Source organism: Jaculus jaculus, chromosome 12 (genome assembly GCF_020740685.1).
Source record: "Jaculus jaculus isolate mJacJac1 chromosome 12, mJacJac1.mat.Y.cur, whole genome shotgun sequence".
Lineage (NCBI taxonomy): Eukaryota > Metazoa > Chordata > Mammalia > Rodentia > Dipodidae > Jaculus > Jaculus jaculus.
Window position 1 is genome coordinate 27,310,191 of NC_059113.1, and position 16,144 is coordinate 27,326,334.

General features: G+C 42.5%; 1 protein-coding gene across 3 annotated transcripts in view; it reads left to right on the forward strand.

The window, feature by feature from the left end:
* The window catches only part of Ido2 (indoleamine 2,3-dioxygenase 2), a 60,299-nt gene that overhangs the window by 27,187 nt on the left and 16,968 nt on the right, over window positions 1-16,144 (forward strand). For 2 of the 3 annotated variants that reach the window (XM_004668980.2, XM_045131438.1), the window contains 5 exons: window positions 223-342; window positions 2,591-2,709; window positions 8,170-8,184; window positions 9,470-9,569; window positions 11,042-11,159. In XM_004668980.2, coding sequence (XP_004669037.2) covers window positions 223-342; window positions 2,591-2,709; window positions 8,170-8,184; window positions 9,470-9,569; window positions 11,042-11,159 — 472 coding nt within the window. The remainder of the gene's footprint in view (window positions 1-222; window positions 343-2,590; window positions 2,710-8,169; window positions 8,185-9,469; window positions 9,570-11,041; window positions 11,160-16,144) is intronic. The other variant, XM_045131437.1, reaches the window with a different exon arrangement.

A 16,144-nucleotide genomic window follows, 5' to 3' on the forward strand; every position in this document is an offset into this window, starting at 1 on the left:
AAGTAACTATGTAGTGTCAGGGTGGCCTTACACTCACAGAGATCCTACCTACCTCTGCCTCCAGAATGCTGAGATTAAATGCATGAGCTACCACGCTGGCGACATTTAGTTTTTCATTGGAACTTAACCAGCTTTCTTATAAGCAAAAGATCCCCCAAGTCACAGGACCCCTATCTCTGCTCCCTTCTTTGCAGCTGTAATCTTTGGAACATCTCTCAACAGCTCCCCCTGCTGGACTGCCGATTCCTAGAGGGTTACCGTGAGCAGCGCCTGGCCCATCTGGTCCTGGGCGCTATCACCATGGGATACGTCTGGCAGGAAGGAGAGACCCAACCCCGAGGGGTAAGGGGCTGGGAGAGGCCTGTCTTGTCTTCTGTGGGCAGTTCATGGGAAGACGGGGTTGGATCCCTTTCATTGAAGGATTGCCCTTGTTGCTCGTGCTGCAGAGCGAAGGTTTTAGACTGATGGCTGCTTCTCCCCGTTACTTAGCTTTTGAAACTATTTCCTCTGGGGCTCTCTCCTAAGAATGTGTGCAGAGCCTCTTCGATCTTGGAAACTCGTCAGTTGCCTGAGGTCAGTTGTCTGTCTTGCTTTCACCATCACATGACTACTCACAACACACGGTGCCCATTTTACGGACAGTTGAGCCCAGTAAACTCCGTGTCCAGGGGCCGATTGCAAATCCGTGGAAAACCCGGGTCAGAGCCAGAAGCCTCTTTCCCCAGAAAGACATGTTACCACCACCTTCAGCTTTATTTCTTTAGTACTTTTTTCTCCTGCCTAAGCCCATTGTTAGCCATTAGTAACTTATCTCTCACCTTTTCTGACTCTCCCTGGCTTTCTAGTTTCAGCATACAATTTGTGATCCTTGTCCTGTGGAGAAAATAAATGTTCCTTTTTCGTTTTTTCTACCTTTTTTTTTTTTAAGGCAAAATCTTATGATATATCTATCCCATGCTGAACTAGAACTTGCTGTGTAGGCCAGACTGGCCTCAAACTCGTGATCCTTCTACCTCAGTCTCCCAGGTGTGCTGGAATTACAGGCATGCGCCATCCTGTCCACCCCAAACCCCCTGCCTTTCGATGGGCTGGGCCCGAGGGTGGAACCTAGGGCCTGGCAGTGCTAGGCAAGAGCTCTGGCACCGAGCCCCGCCCCACCCGGCTCCGTCCCTCAAAGGTCAGGATGCTGCAGTTCCCAGGGAGCAGGACAATGACAATGACATGACGCGAGACGCGGTCTCTGCTGCGTTTGTCTGGCCGATCCCACATTTTTGTCCTTCCGGTGAACCCCAGAGGTGGAGGGACCAAGGGCCGCGCCGCGCTCCTGCCGATGCTTCACGGGACCGCGAATCCCGTTTTAAAGACTGAGGTGTCTAATGTTGGAAAGCCAGGCAAGTGACCGAGCAGCACAGCGAGCTCCTCGGGGTGGGGCAGCTGCTCCCTGAACCGTCCTCCCAAGTTAGAGAGAGCTAGAGGAAGGGAGGGCGGCGCAGGCCCCGCGGTTCCAGCCCCCAGCGTCACCCCAGCCTCAGGTCACCCCAGCCTTCCTCCCCTGCGTCTCCTTCCTGGTTTCCGGACTGGGCTCCCCTCGCCTTCTGCGGAAGCACACCCGTAGGTTCAATTTCAGAGCTCTCTCCAGGTCTTACTAATTCCCTATCGAAAACACATTTCTGTCCCACATCCATTTAAAACTCTCTGGAGGGAAAGAATGGAAGAGGAAGAGCTTCTTTAGATCTTTCTATCTTCAAAGGAAAAAAAAAAAAAAAGGAGGGGGTGCTGTGGAGCATAGGAATGTTTTTCTCAAACTAGACTAACTTAGACTTTACCATGGCAAGTGCCCCCCGCCCGGTGGACCTGAGTAGCTTTTCTGGACAGATGTGGGACTGTGTGCAAGGGGCTTCCCATAGGTCAGCAGCTGAAAGGTGGAGGTAGGGAGAAGCCCTTGGGACTTGGAGGACCCCTTTGGGTGTAAGCAAGCAGGGTGCAGTGAAAGAGTGATTTTTATGTCCTAAAGCACAGGTTACTCCTGTAAAGGTTATACAAAATCAAAAGACACAAAGGAGCGTGAATGTGGCCTGTCTTCCTGCTGACTGGAAGCGGTCCTGGGGCTTTGCTTGCCAAGTGCTTCACACTAGTGGAGAGTCTTCCTCAGCCCTCTCTGAGTGTTGTGGTCTCTCAGATTCACACGCACACACAACCCTATATACACATATACTTTATTGTCATCTGTATGCATAGGTATCTCTCACTCTATGTATTTATGTATCTACTCATCCATCTAGAAAAAAAGCAACATTTTAAATTGCTAATCTCTTAACCTCCAAGTTTGGTTTAAACATATTGTTATGTGTTCTCATGAATGATATCCACATTGGTCTGCTTACAGGAAGCTGTGTCCGGATGTGGATGATTCAGGAATCTGAGTTTGGTCTCTGTAGGTCATTTATGACAGATTGCAGCTGAAAAGATGGGAACACAGATAGGGGTCCTGTGACTTGGGGCGGTCTGTGAGTGGGGGATCTGGAACAAGGCAAGCTTGGTTTCCCTCTGCCTCCAGAGGGTGTTAATTGTCTGAGTTTATATATTAAAGGTGCTGCCAAGAACTCTGGCCATTCCTTTTGTTGAAGTCTCCAGGGCCTTGGGGCTCCCTCCTATCCTGGTTCACTCAGACTTGGTGCTAACAAACTGGACCAAAAGGAATCCAAAAGGGTAAGTAGGGGCAGTGATGCTCTGAATGTCCACTGACAGACTCAGGAAAGGGAAGTCTAGTGACCACAACTGCCCTCATCAAAAAGGTCCAGGCCTGAAGCTACTTCACAACCAATCACTTCAGAGTTCCAAAGAAAAGGTGAACTTGAATACACATTTAAACACCACAGACCCCAGAAATTTATTCTCAATATCCTCCAAGCATCCTCTCTTCTGCCCTCCACTCAAGTCAGGGTAGTACTGGGGGTGGCAGGAGGTAATAATTATGACCATGGGTAAAAGGTGATGCAGGATTCACAAATAGGTACTCTAAGTGTGCTTGATTTAGAATTTGCTTAAGTGTGCCATCACTTTAAAAGCTATTTCCTTGTGCCATGCTTTCCCAATTATGATGAAACTTTCCCTGAAAATCATACTTTCCTTCCATAAACTGCTACTGATAGGGTATTTTGTCCCTACCAAAGAAGGTAAATGCTACAGCAAAATATTTTAAGACCAAAAGCAAGTATTAACAAATACAGGAAAAATTGAAATGATTTGTGTGTGTGTGTGTGTGTGTGTGTAGGTATGGGTGGGTGTATCCATCGAGTGTATATTTGTGTGCAGACAGATGTACCTTTTTTATTTTAATTTATTTTTTACACATTTTTGGTTCATTTTTATTTATTTGAGAGTGACAGAGAGAGAAAGAGGGAGAGAGAGAGAGAGAATGGGCATGCCAGGGCCTCCAGCCACTGCAAACGAACTCCAGATGCTTGTGCCCCCTTGTGCATCTGGCTAACGTGGGTCCTGGATATCAAGCCTCTAACCAGGGTCTTTAGGCTTCACAGACAAGCGCTTAACCTCTAAGCCATCTCTCCAACCTCAGATGTACCTTTTACACATTCATGTGGAGGCCAGAGGAAAATGCTGGATATACATCTCTCTTTATCACTTATCCATGTTTGTTCTTGAGACAAAATATCTCTCTCAACCCAGAGCTGCAGTCCATCAGCAAGTCCTAGCTATACTCTGGTCTCTGCCCCCTGCCCATGGACTGGGATCACAGACATGCATTCTCATATTCAGATTTTTTATGTGTATTCTGGGGAGTTGAACTTGGAGGTCTCTGGCGTGAGAGGCCCCATCATGCTTAAATAGCAGTGTTTTTAACTACTGAGCCATCTCCAAAGCTCAGTTTCTTGTATCCTATATAATGTAATAAACCCAGAAATAAGCAGCAAGAGAAACTACAGAATGTAGATGAACTTGAAAGAGATCAAGCAATGCACTCTATTTATTGGTAAGTGTGTCTTTGAAAAAAAAAATAAGAAAAAAAAAGTTAGAATCTTAGAATGGAAAGAAAATGAAAATGTAACATACCAAAGCCTGTGGAATACAGCAAAAGGAGCACTAAGGAAGGCTCATAGCTGAGCACCTCCATTAAAAAAGTAGAGGGATCTCAAAGAAGTAATGTTGTGCCTCAGGGCTTTGGAAAAACAAGAACAAATCTCTAAAACAGTAGATAGGAAAAAGTAATTCAGATCATGGCAGAAATAAATGAATTTAAATTAAACAAACCCCAAGGAAAAGGCATCAATATTGTTTTTTTGAAAAAAGGAACAGGATGGAAAAATCTTTAAAGTAACCAAAAGAAAGGGAGAGAAGACCAGAATTAGTAAATTTAGAGATGAAAAGGGAGACATTGCAAAAGATACCACGAGCTTTTGTTAGGGCATGCATTAAAAACATATATTCCTCCAAACTGAAAATTATAAAAGAAATGGAAGAATTTCTAGGCTCATATGACCTACAACAATTAATCCCAAGTAAGAAAAGCAACTTTAAATAGCAATGAGTTTGAAAATTAATAAAAGAAATCTCCCAATTAAAAAAGTCCAGGTCAAGCTGGGTGAGGTGGGGCACACCTTTAATTTAGAAGGCAGAGGTATAAGGATTGCTATGAGTTTGAGGCCAGCCTAGGACTACAGAGTGAATTCTAGGTCAGCTTGGGCTAGTTAGAGACCTTACTAAAAAAAAAAAAAATTAAAAAAATCCAGGTCAGTTGGACTCATTGTTGAATTTGATCAGCCTTTTCAGAAGAATGACAACAATGTTTCTAAAACACACTTACAGAGTAGAAAGGGAAAGAACATTTCCAAACTCCTTCTAAGAAGCCAGTATTACCTTAATATTAAAGCCAGATAAAGACACAACAAGGACAAAAAGAGAAAAAGAAAATTCTAAGCCAATTTCTTTGAATAAACATTCTCAATTAGATACCTGCAAACATAATTCTGGATAACATAAAAAAATTGGAAAATCAAAAGAGTTACCACTAAAGTCAGAAATAAGACACAGGTCTCCACTCTCTTTATTCTTGTTTAAAATAGTGCCTGAAGTTTTAGCTGGAGCAATAAGGCAAGAGAGGGCCATAAAAGTGAAACAGATAGGAAAGAAAGAAGTCAAAATATCCTTATTTGAAAATATCATATTCTATATATGAGGCTCTAAAAAATAGTCACCAGAAAACTTTTAGTTCAATAAACTCTTTTAGAAAAGTGACGCGATACAAAATTAGCAAACAAATCCAGGAGACTTCCTACATACGAATAAAGAGCAACATACTGAGGAAGAAACAAGGGAAATCATCCCATTTGAAATTGCCATTAAAAAATACCTTGGAACAACCCTAGCCATGTAAGTGAAAGACCTCGACAATGAAAACTTAAAAATTTGTGAGAAAGCAATTTAAGATGATGCTAGAAGATGGAAAGACTCCCCATGTCCGTGGGTTGGAAGGATCAGTGTTAAGCCAATGGCTCGCTTACCAAAAGCCATCTACAGAGTGCAAGCTATCCTTATCTAAATTCCAATGCTGTTCTTCACAGACACATAAAAAAAATCTTAAAGCTTTTTTAGAAGCATAAAAGAAATCAGATATTAAAAGCAGTCCTGAACAATAAATAAATAAATAGATAAATAATGCTGGAGGCAGTGCCATGCCAGATTTCTGCAGCACAGAACCATAGTGACAAAAATGGCCTGGTGTTGACACAAAGCTGACACGTAGGTCAGTAAAACAGAACAGAAGATCTGGATATAAACCTATGAAGCTGCAGCCATCTGATATTTGACAAAGATGCCAAACATTCTGGAGAAGAAACAGCCTCTTTAACAAATAGTGCTGGGAAAACACGGTATTACATGGAAAAGCATGCAACTAGATCCTTATCTCTCATTCTGCACAAAAATCAACTCCAAATGTCTGAAAGTCTTAAACATAAAGCTTGAAATACTTAAACTGTCAGAGGAAAGGGTAGAGAGTACAATACAAAATATAGAGTTCTGAGGATTCCAGTTTCTCAGGAAATATGGCCAACAATCAACCAATAAGACACAATGAAAAAAAAAATCTATATAACAAGGAGTTAATTGAGTGAAAATACAGTTTAGAGAATGAGAAAAAAATCTAGTTATGTAACTGTTAGAGGGTTAATATCTAGAATATATAAAGAATCCAAGAAACTTGGGCTGGAGAGATGGCGTAGCGGTTAAGCGCTTGCCTGTGAAGCCTAAGGACCCCGGTTCGAGGCTCGGTTCCCCAGGTCCCACGTTAGCCAGATGCACAAGGGGGCGCACGCGTCTGGAGTTCGTTTGCAGTGGCTGGAGGCCCTGGCGTGCCCATTCTCTCTCTCTTCCTCTATCTGTCTTTCTCTCTGTGTCTGTCGCTCTCAAATAAATAAATAAATTAATTAAAAAAAAAAAAAGAATCCAAGAAACTAAGAAATCAAGGAACCCAATCAATAAATGGGCAAATGAAATAAACAGTCTAAAGATAAAGTACAAATGGCCAATAAACAATGAAAAAAGTTCAATAGCAGGCTGGGAAGATGGCTTAGCTGTTAAGGTACTTGCCTATGAAGCCTAATGACCCAGGTTCAATTCTCCAGGCCCCACATAAGCCAGATGTGCAAGGCGATACGTGTTTCTGGAGTTCATTTGCAGTGGCTAGAGGCCCTGATGTGTCTATTCTCTCTCTCTCTCTCTCTCTCTCTCTCTCTCTCTCTCTCTCTCTCTCTCTCTCTCTCTTTCTGTAAAAATAAAGTACTTTTTCCCTTCTGGAATCTCATGAGTCAAACCTCCACAGTCCACATTTCTCTGAGCCTTCTGACCTTCCAAACTCCCTCCAGAATGGCTCATTAAGATCTGCATAAAGCAATGTCTAGTCCAAAGTCCCACATCTTACATAGTTCTTCCACAAACCAATTCCAAAGTGTAGGAACCACATAGTCCCATTTGTCACAGAAACAACCCCACTCTTGTTACTAGTTTTCTGTAATAGTTACTTTCTTTTTGCTTGGGAAAAATACCTGCTTAGAAGCGATTTATGGAAGAAAACGACTTACTTCAGATTGTATTCCAGTAGGTGGACTCAGTCCATTGTGGCAGGAGAAGCATGACAACAGCAGGAAGCTGGTGTCACATGGTCACATAAGTTGGTAGAGTGTGGTGATAGAGGAATGCTGAATTTTCAGTCACCTTTCTCCTTTTTCAGGAACCCAGTCTATGAGATGGTGCTGCCTACAGTTAGAGTGTGTCTTCCCATCTCAAGTTATCTTATCTAAAATATTTCTTAACAGATATGCCAAGAGATTTGCTTCCTTTGTGATACTAAACCCTGTCAATCTGAGAACCAGAGAGTAACAATCATAGATGAGATGAAATAATAAATACATATATCTGAATTATTCTTGTCATTGCATTGAATGTTGAATAAGCTAAATTTATGATTTAATGAAGAAAAAAATAGAGAAGGGTAGAAGAAAAGAATGGCTGATGACTGTATTGGAATAAGAAAGATGAAGATAGCCACAGACAGATGAGAGGGTGAAGGGTCCAGATCAGAGATGTGAGGGAGGCTCTGGTGCTTTCCACATTGGCTTCTTGTTAACCAGTTCTCAGGCTTCTTATATGTCTAGGCAGAGTTAGTGCTTTGATGAAATGAAAAATAATATATGCAACCACTCCTCAAGTGGTTAAATATTAGGACATAGCATCAAATGATTAATGTCAAAGAGTGACACAAAAAGTTCAGGAAAATGGGAAAGTAAAAATCAGTGAAGGGTGTGGGTGAGAGCAAAAGTTGATCTAAGGCAAATTTGAAAAAGTGGAATGAGTAGAAAAATGATAATTAAGGTGTGGGCTTGAGTTAAGAGGAACAAAGCAATTCATCAACATAACTATAGGATTTATATTTATGTGAGCTGAGCTCTGGCTAATGTGTTGTCACATGGAGGTTTATAGCTCAGTCACAGGCTGAGACGCTCAAGGTGTTTGCTAATAGGAATGTTTGCATGCATATTGCACATGAGTGAGCCTGGGCACTTGCAGCCCAGATAACTGTATGCATACTTGCTCACAACTGAATTGTTCTTTTCTTTTTCTTTTTGTCAATACTGATAACTAAAATCTGACTAGACCATGGGAAATGAGGTAAGCTGTTAAAAATCTTTTATTCTCTTTAGAATTCATGCTAACTTTAAAATCTTACAACAAAACAAAAACGGAAGCTTCCTGGTCTTTATGGATAGCATCATATCACCTGCCTAACAATGCATGAAAAAGGACAAGGGCATGTGCCAAAACTACCAATCCAAAAGTTAGCAACAGTTGTCTCTACCTTGTTGGGATGAAGGGATTGATTTCCTTGGCCGTATGTTCAAATCTGTCCATAATGAAATGTGAGAACCACCAAATCTCTGTCTCATTAGAGCCCAACAGATTCTTGATTCTTGAACTCAGGTTAACGTCTACATAAGGACAAAAGCAGGCAGGTGTTAGCTGCAGAAGCCTTCTCCCTGCCATGTTGACTAGAGCTCTTTCTGAACACTGGAAGGCTCCATCTTTCCTGGAGAGCAAAGGTGACCTCCAAGCTATGGTTGTCTCCACCATTATCCTGCCTCTTCTCTGTTAAACGTGCAGTGTAAGCCTGGAGTTAGGGGTGTGGAGCAGGGAGATAAAGACAACCCCAAGCTCTGCAAGAATAGTGGAAATCCTCACTCCTGCTGCTTCTTTTGGGCTGAATTCTTAGCTTTTCTCATCCATAAAATGTTGGAGACAAACATGTTCTATGGAGTTGACTGTTTCAAACCATACCTTGGATATTCAAATCCATTTATATCATTAGGTCATTTAAAATTAAAAAAAAAAAAAGATCCCTCCATAAGTCTCCTAGTGCCTATGCTGTTGGCCAGCATTTAATCACAGATCAAGAGGAGTACTTTCCAGACATAGTGTCACACACCAGTAATCCCAGCATTTAGGAGCCTGAGGAAAGAGGATTGTGAATTTGAGGCCAGTGTGGTATACATAGGTACAGCCTGTCTCACAAAGCCAAACAAACGAACAACCTTGTCAAAATAAAAGGAAAGAGGACTGGTCAGAGTTACATAAATGCTCTTGACCTGGCTGTGAACAAACAAGCAGTTTACCTTCCAGAGCTATCTAGCCACCATGTCATATCTGCAATAAAGAAGCATGGGGTTTGCTTGGTTCCCTCTAGCACCAAGCCTGCATGGCTACCGACAGGAAAGGTGGGCATCTGAAGGATCAGGTAGATGCCTCTTCCTTAGAACCACCCACCATGTTTCCATGCTCCTTCACTGGCACAAAGTTCTGGGACCATAAAGGCCATTCTAGAGGTTGAGAGTCCCTAAGTCAGGGGAACTTGGCCTTGAAGTGATCTTCCCTCCTCCCTGATGACCTTCTCCTTCCCCAGTAACCTGGAAACCATCATCTCGTTACCTGGGGGAAAGAGCCTGCGTGGCTTTGTGCTGGTGACAGTTCTGGTGGAGAAGGCAGCAGCGCCTGGAGTTAAGGTATCTTCTCCCTCTGCAGCAAGTTCTTACTTTTAGGCAAGAACTCAGTCAGAGCTTTCCTTCCCAACTCCCCTCCCTTGCAGTCAGTTTCTCCACATAGGTAGACATGGGCTTGCCCTGCTTAGTCCAAGACTGAGGGAAGACAAGATCTGAGTTCTTGTCTCTGGTACCATCTCCCTCTTCTCAACATCTGTAGTGTGTGAAATGGACCATGCCTCCATCAACACAAAGGCACCATTTGCAGAGCACACAAAAGGACAGGGTTGTCTTAGCTGGCTTACTTCATGATACGGTGGAAGAAGAGAGATCAGCATGGGGTGAAAAGAGAAAAGCCATGTTTCATGAAAAGAAATAAGAGCTAATCCATATGTAAAGCAAGCAGAGTTCATTGGGTATATGATAGAAAAGCTAAAACCTGAGTGGTGGGGAGGAGAGTGGAAGAAGATGGAGAGGGAGAAAGGGAGAGAGGATGCAACAGCCTATTTCTTTCTTTAAAAAAAAATTATTTATTTGTGTGTGTATGACAGGGAGAGAGAGAGAGAGTGAGAGAGAGAGAGAGAGAGAATGGGTATGCTAGGGCCTCCAGCCACTGCAATCAAACTCCAAATGTGTTCACAATAGTGTGTGTGCGCTTGCATTACCCTGTGTGGCTGGCATACATGGGATCTGGAGATTCAAACCTGGGTCCTTGGGAATCACAGGCAAGTGCCTTAACCACTAAGCCATCTCTCCAGTATTTCTTTTAGTGTGAAACAAGTGCTAGAAAGTCAGGTGTGGACTGGGAGGGTATGTGCCTTATATAAAGCTGAAAGATCAGCATAAACTTATGGCTTTATTTTCCACCTCCTGTGGTGAACATTTATCAAATTCCTACTGTGTTCACAGGAGGGTGTCCAGTCCTGGCATAATTATTGTAGCACCTTCCTTTTCAAAAGTGAAACCAGGGGCTGTAGCTCAGCAGTCAAGGAGATGCTTAGCATGTATAAGAACTGAATTGCATGTAGAGCATGATCACACAAAAGTGAAAGCCAGTTGCCACCCCAGCCTCATCAATTGGTCTACCCCACTGGAAGATGCAGCACCATAGACTGCCCCTCCACATGCTGCCCAGCAGTCCAGTTGAGGGCGAAGGCCAGCGTAAGACAAAGCTGGTTCTCTGGACCAGTGGCCTTGGAGCTGGGATCTTCAGAACTTGTCTGATGTCATGTAAGAGCTTGGAAGTAATCCTGGAGATGCAGAAGTGGAAGTTACAATAATGTGTAACAAATCCAGAAATGAGAAAAAATGTGAGTGTTCAAGTCCTTGAGAGATACAAGAAATGACAGCTGGTGGAAAGATCCAGAAAACCTTATTGCCTTTGTTCTGTCTGGGAGGAGCTGCCACCTGCAGCAGAGGCTTCCCTCCCCTGGGATGTCAAGACCATTGACTTTAAGGGAACACAACTGAGCTCAGGGTCTGTCTCTCGTCCTCAGGCCTTGGTTCAGGGAGTGGAAGCCATTGTACAGTCCAGCCAGGACGCCCTGCTCCAGGCCCTGCAGCAACTGAGACTCTCCATCCAGGACATTACCAGAACCTTGGGACAAATGCACGGTAGGATGCTTTCTTGTCCTAATCCCCATCCTAAGGGTGAGTGGTGAAATGGCCTGGACATTGGACACACCCTAACTGGGTAATGACACATCCTTCCACAAGATGGCGGTGGTGTACTACCTTTGAACATTTTTCAATTGGTTGATTTTTTTTTTTTTCTTCTTTCTTTTTTAATGGATTTGTCTTTCTTTATATTTCCCCGTGATTACGGTACTTTCCCCTCCACAGGGTCCAGATGTGCGCTGGATATTCTGAGTTCTTGTTAAAATTTGGGAGGCTGGATGGCCCACTAGGGAAGTACTGGCCCTCTGTGTTCTGTCTCCCTGCCTTAGGTGGCTGCAGGAAAGGCTATGATGGTGGGCTGTCTGCCCATCACCTTATGCTCCTGTTTTACTTTGTATTGTCTGCTTCCTGAATTTAATATAAAATAATTAAATACATGCTTTTTCCCTTAACCTCTTTCACTGAGAGTCCTCTATATTGGTTGCATAGATGTAGTATTTTTCAATGTCACATAGCATTGTCTTGTCTAACTAGCCCATGTTTCTTTTGGGTTTTAGGGGGAGGATGCCTGCTTATTTACTATTAAAAGAATACCACACTATTAATGTGGGTAGCTCCTATTGCATGCATTTAGGGGGCTTTCTATGATGGGTGCTAAGGAGTGGAGTTGCTCGGGAGGTATGTGGCCTTTTGTTTTACTAGCTAGCTCAAGTTTTCATCAGAGTGCTTGAACTCAGTAGAAATTTTTCTTCAACATCATGTAATACTGTCAGCTCTATTTATACACTAATTCATTCCTTCATTTATTCAGTTCTCTTTTTCATCAGAGTGCTTGAACTCAGTAGAAATTTTTCTTCAACATCATGTAATACTGTCAGCTCTATTTATACACTAATTCATTCCTTCATTTATTCAGTTCTCTGTTTCTTTTTTATTGCCAGTATGCTCAGTGTAAAACTGTGTCTCATAACGATTTTATCTAAAACTTCCATCATTTCTTCTGTAAGAAGATGTGTGCCTGTCTCGCTGTATATGAGTGTACATGCAGGTACACATGTGCTCTCCCCCGTGTCCATTTTGCCTTAAATACATGACTTTGTGCTTGTATTAAACAGCTACGTTGAACTTTTTTTTTTTTTAATTTTTTATTTATTTATTTGAGAGCGACAGACACACGGAGAAAGACAGATAGAAGGAGAGAGAGAGAATGGGCGCGCCAGGGCTTCCAGCCTCTGCAAACGAACTCCAGACGCGTGCGCCCCCTTGTGCATCTGGCTAACGTGGGACCTGGGGAACCGAGCCTTGAACCGGGGTCCTTAGGCTTCACAGGCAAGCGCTTAACCGCTAAGCCATCTCTCCAGCCCTACGTTGAACTTTTTAATGTTTTTGTACACTCTGGTAGCTGTTTTATTCTTATTTATATGTGCTGCAAATATTTTTTTTTTGTAAGCAAAAGATTTTGATTTAAATATGGTCAGACAGGACTAGAGAGATAGCTGAGTAGTTAAAAGTGTTTGCTTGCAAAGCCTGATGGCCCAGTACCCACATAAAGCCAGATGCACAAGTTGGCTCATGCCTGTGGAGTTTGTTTTTTCAGCATCAGGAGGCTCTTGCATGCTTATTTATCCCCTCAAAATAAGAAACTGTTATAAATAAATATAGTCAAGGAATTACTCACTCATAGAAACATTTATCTTAACAAGTTCTTACATGAGAAAATATAAGCACTGGTCATAAATACATTTTCCTCTAAAATTGTTGTTTTTCATGGTTAAGTTCTTAATTTATCAACAATCAGCTCTATGGAATATAAGATAAGAAATAAATTTGATTTCCCTCCTGCAGGTAGTGCTGACAGTCTGGTGCCAGATTTTGTGAATGTGTGGACCTCTTTCCCAGTGATGTTTGGCTCCCTGTGGGTCATCCTGCCCCACCATTCTCTGCTGCTACTTGGCAGCTGTAGCAGACAGCTTCAGGTTTGCTGAGATGAACTTCCAGACCAGGCACAGTTATGGAGGAAGGGATATTTATTGAAGCCTACATATGCAGAAGAAGCTGGCCTGCCTTCACAGGACCAAGCAGAGAGAGAGAAAGAGAGAGAGAGAGAGAGAGAGAGACAGACAGACAGACAGACAGACAGAGACAGACAGAGACAGAGAAGCACAAGCCAGAAGCCACACAGCACAGAACGCTTCAGGAACTCCAGCTAGGTACCCTTTGCATATCTTTAGATTGAAATCTGAAACCCACCATCACACCTTAAGATCCACCCAGTGACACTGCCTCCAGCCATGTGGCTGCAGATGCAAACTACGAACAATAAAGAAATGAATATATTTGGGGCCATCTATTCAAACTACCACATTCAGCCTTTGGCCCCAATGGATTTGTAAACACTACACATTGTAAATTGTACTCAGTTTAATTTCAAAGGTCCTCACAGTGTTGACCAATTTAAGATACTAAGACCTGTAAAATCAAACAAGTTAAACAATTCTAACATATAAAGGCACAGAGTAAACATTTTCAGCTTGTAGAAGGCATAGCAAGGAGAGACTAAAACAGTGCAAACAAACCATCAAGCAAACATCAAACTTTTACTGTTCAAGTTCAACATAACCAGAGACTGACAGTCTCCAGATTTTCCAATTCTGCCCCTCCAGCTGGGCACAGTAGCCGGGAAGCACTTCCATCCCAGGCCAACAATGTGCTCTGTGGTAGCCCTTGCACAGTCCTGGTATATACAAAACATCTTCAGATCTTCATGCAAACCACAGTCCATCTTCTAAAGGCTCTTTCAGCCTATTAGGGCACCATGCCCTGCCTCATGCCACATCTCAGCAGCAGCTCCTGGGACCATGTGAAATTCACGACCACTCTTCACATTTTTCATGCTCCTGAAACCAATACCAGGTGTGTAGGACACAACCATATTCTTAATTCACAGAAAAAATAAATCATAACCTTGAAAAGCAGGTTCCTTCTCCAGTCAATTCTTTCCAAAGGTGTTTGCATTTCTATGATAGTCTTTCCTCAGGCATCCTTTCCATGATAAAGCATTTGGACCATCTTCCTTTAAGATTGCTAATGTGTTTGACAATAGCAGATTCAGTAACCTAAAACCAGTCTCAGTGCCTGTAATTTTAACTTGCTTGAGGTTTTCCAGCTTAAAATCTTAAATCCTCAGTCCAATATATTTAGCCAAGCACATCAGTCCATTACAAATATAACCTTGATCAAACTCTGGGCCTGGACAACAGAACGCAGCCAGCCCTTATGCCAGTAGCTAAGTTCCAACAAAGTCCTCTGCAGTCTTTCCTTCTCCTTAGAAAACTCATAAGCCAAACCTCGAAGTTCAATGCTGTCTGCACTTAGCATTCTCAGACTCTCATCAGAATAGTCCATAAAACTTGGCTTACCACTCCAGAAGACATCTTCAGTTGTAAGCACCAAGTCCATGCCTATTCCTCCAAAACAAAGCTTCCAAAAGATCAACATCCACATAGTGAGGTTCATCTCTGCCCACTCCTCGGTACCAAGTTCTGTAGCAGACAGCTTCAGGTTCACTAAGATGAACTTCCAGACCAGGCACAGTTATGGAGGAAGGGATATTTATTGAAGCCTGCAGATCCAGGGAAAGCTCCATAAATGGCAGAAGAAGCTGTCCTGCCTTCACAGGACCAAGGAGGGGGGGGTAGTGAGGGAGGGAGGGAGAGAGGGAGATGCACAAGCCAAAAGCCACACAGCACAGCACACTTCAGGAACTCCAGCTAGGTACACTTTGCATATCTTTAGATTGAAATCTGAAACCCACCATCACACCTTATGATCCACCCAGTGACACTGCCTCCCGCCAGGTGGCTGCATATGCAAACTACAAACAATAAAGAAATGAATATATTGGGGGCCATCTATCCAAACCACCACAGCAGCTTCTTGTTATCTTCAGATTCTAGTAGAACAAATTTCTCTACTTTCCTTTTCTCCTAGAGGAGGGCCTTTCTTTGCCTTCCTCATGGAATCACTCCACCAAGGGGCATTTAAATATCTGTTGGGATCTTGCTCAAATCTCATTAAATCTGGATTAAGGTATTATGTCTGGTCTTTCTTGCTTATGAACAAGGCTGGTAGAGAGACAAGGAGCAGCATAAAATCCCAATAGATACTTCTTGATGAGCCATTCCAAATGATTTGCTAATGTTTCTGAGTATTGCTCACTTGTCACACACCTGGAACAGATCCCATAGAAAGCTCCTCTCTTCAGTGCACACTCATAATTGGACATGATCCTTGAATCTAGCACCTTGGCAAACACTATTATTAATCCTATTAATTATCTATTTTTTCTCTGTGGAAATTATATTATGTGAGAAGCATGTTTTATATCTTCATTTATAATACTTACAACTTTTATTTCTTTGTTCTTACTAGGAGATCTAATACAGTATTGAGTGGATTTCTGTAGGTTCCTTCAAGTATGTCCCTGCCTATTCATCATTAGCTGAAAAGTTTTCATTTTATTATTTATATTATGGATATATTTAAAAATTTAGTTATTTAATTTATTTTATACACAAATATATTACATCGATCAGAATGATTATTTGGCTTATCCTTTAATAGACTATGTTTAGTAAAGTGTTAGTTCATTGACAGTGATCACTTCTTTAGCAAAACGTTGAATATAGTACTTAGAAATCTGCATGGGGAAAGAGTGCCAAATGAGAAAGACCCCAAATAAAAGCCAGCACATGGAACATTGCCACCTATGGGAGGAGAGAATGTGACCCCACCGAGGAGCACTTGGAAGCTTTGAGCACTGCTGCCTATGTGTGATGGCAGGAAGAGAAATGGGTGATGGGGGCATGTTACTAGAGAGGCGTCATTCAAACGGCACTTCTTTTTCTCTCCCAAAGAGATGTAAGCTGCGATCTGGATGAGATAAATGTCTACCCATTCTCATAACACAGAGGGGCTTCATT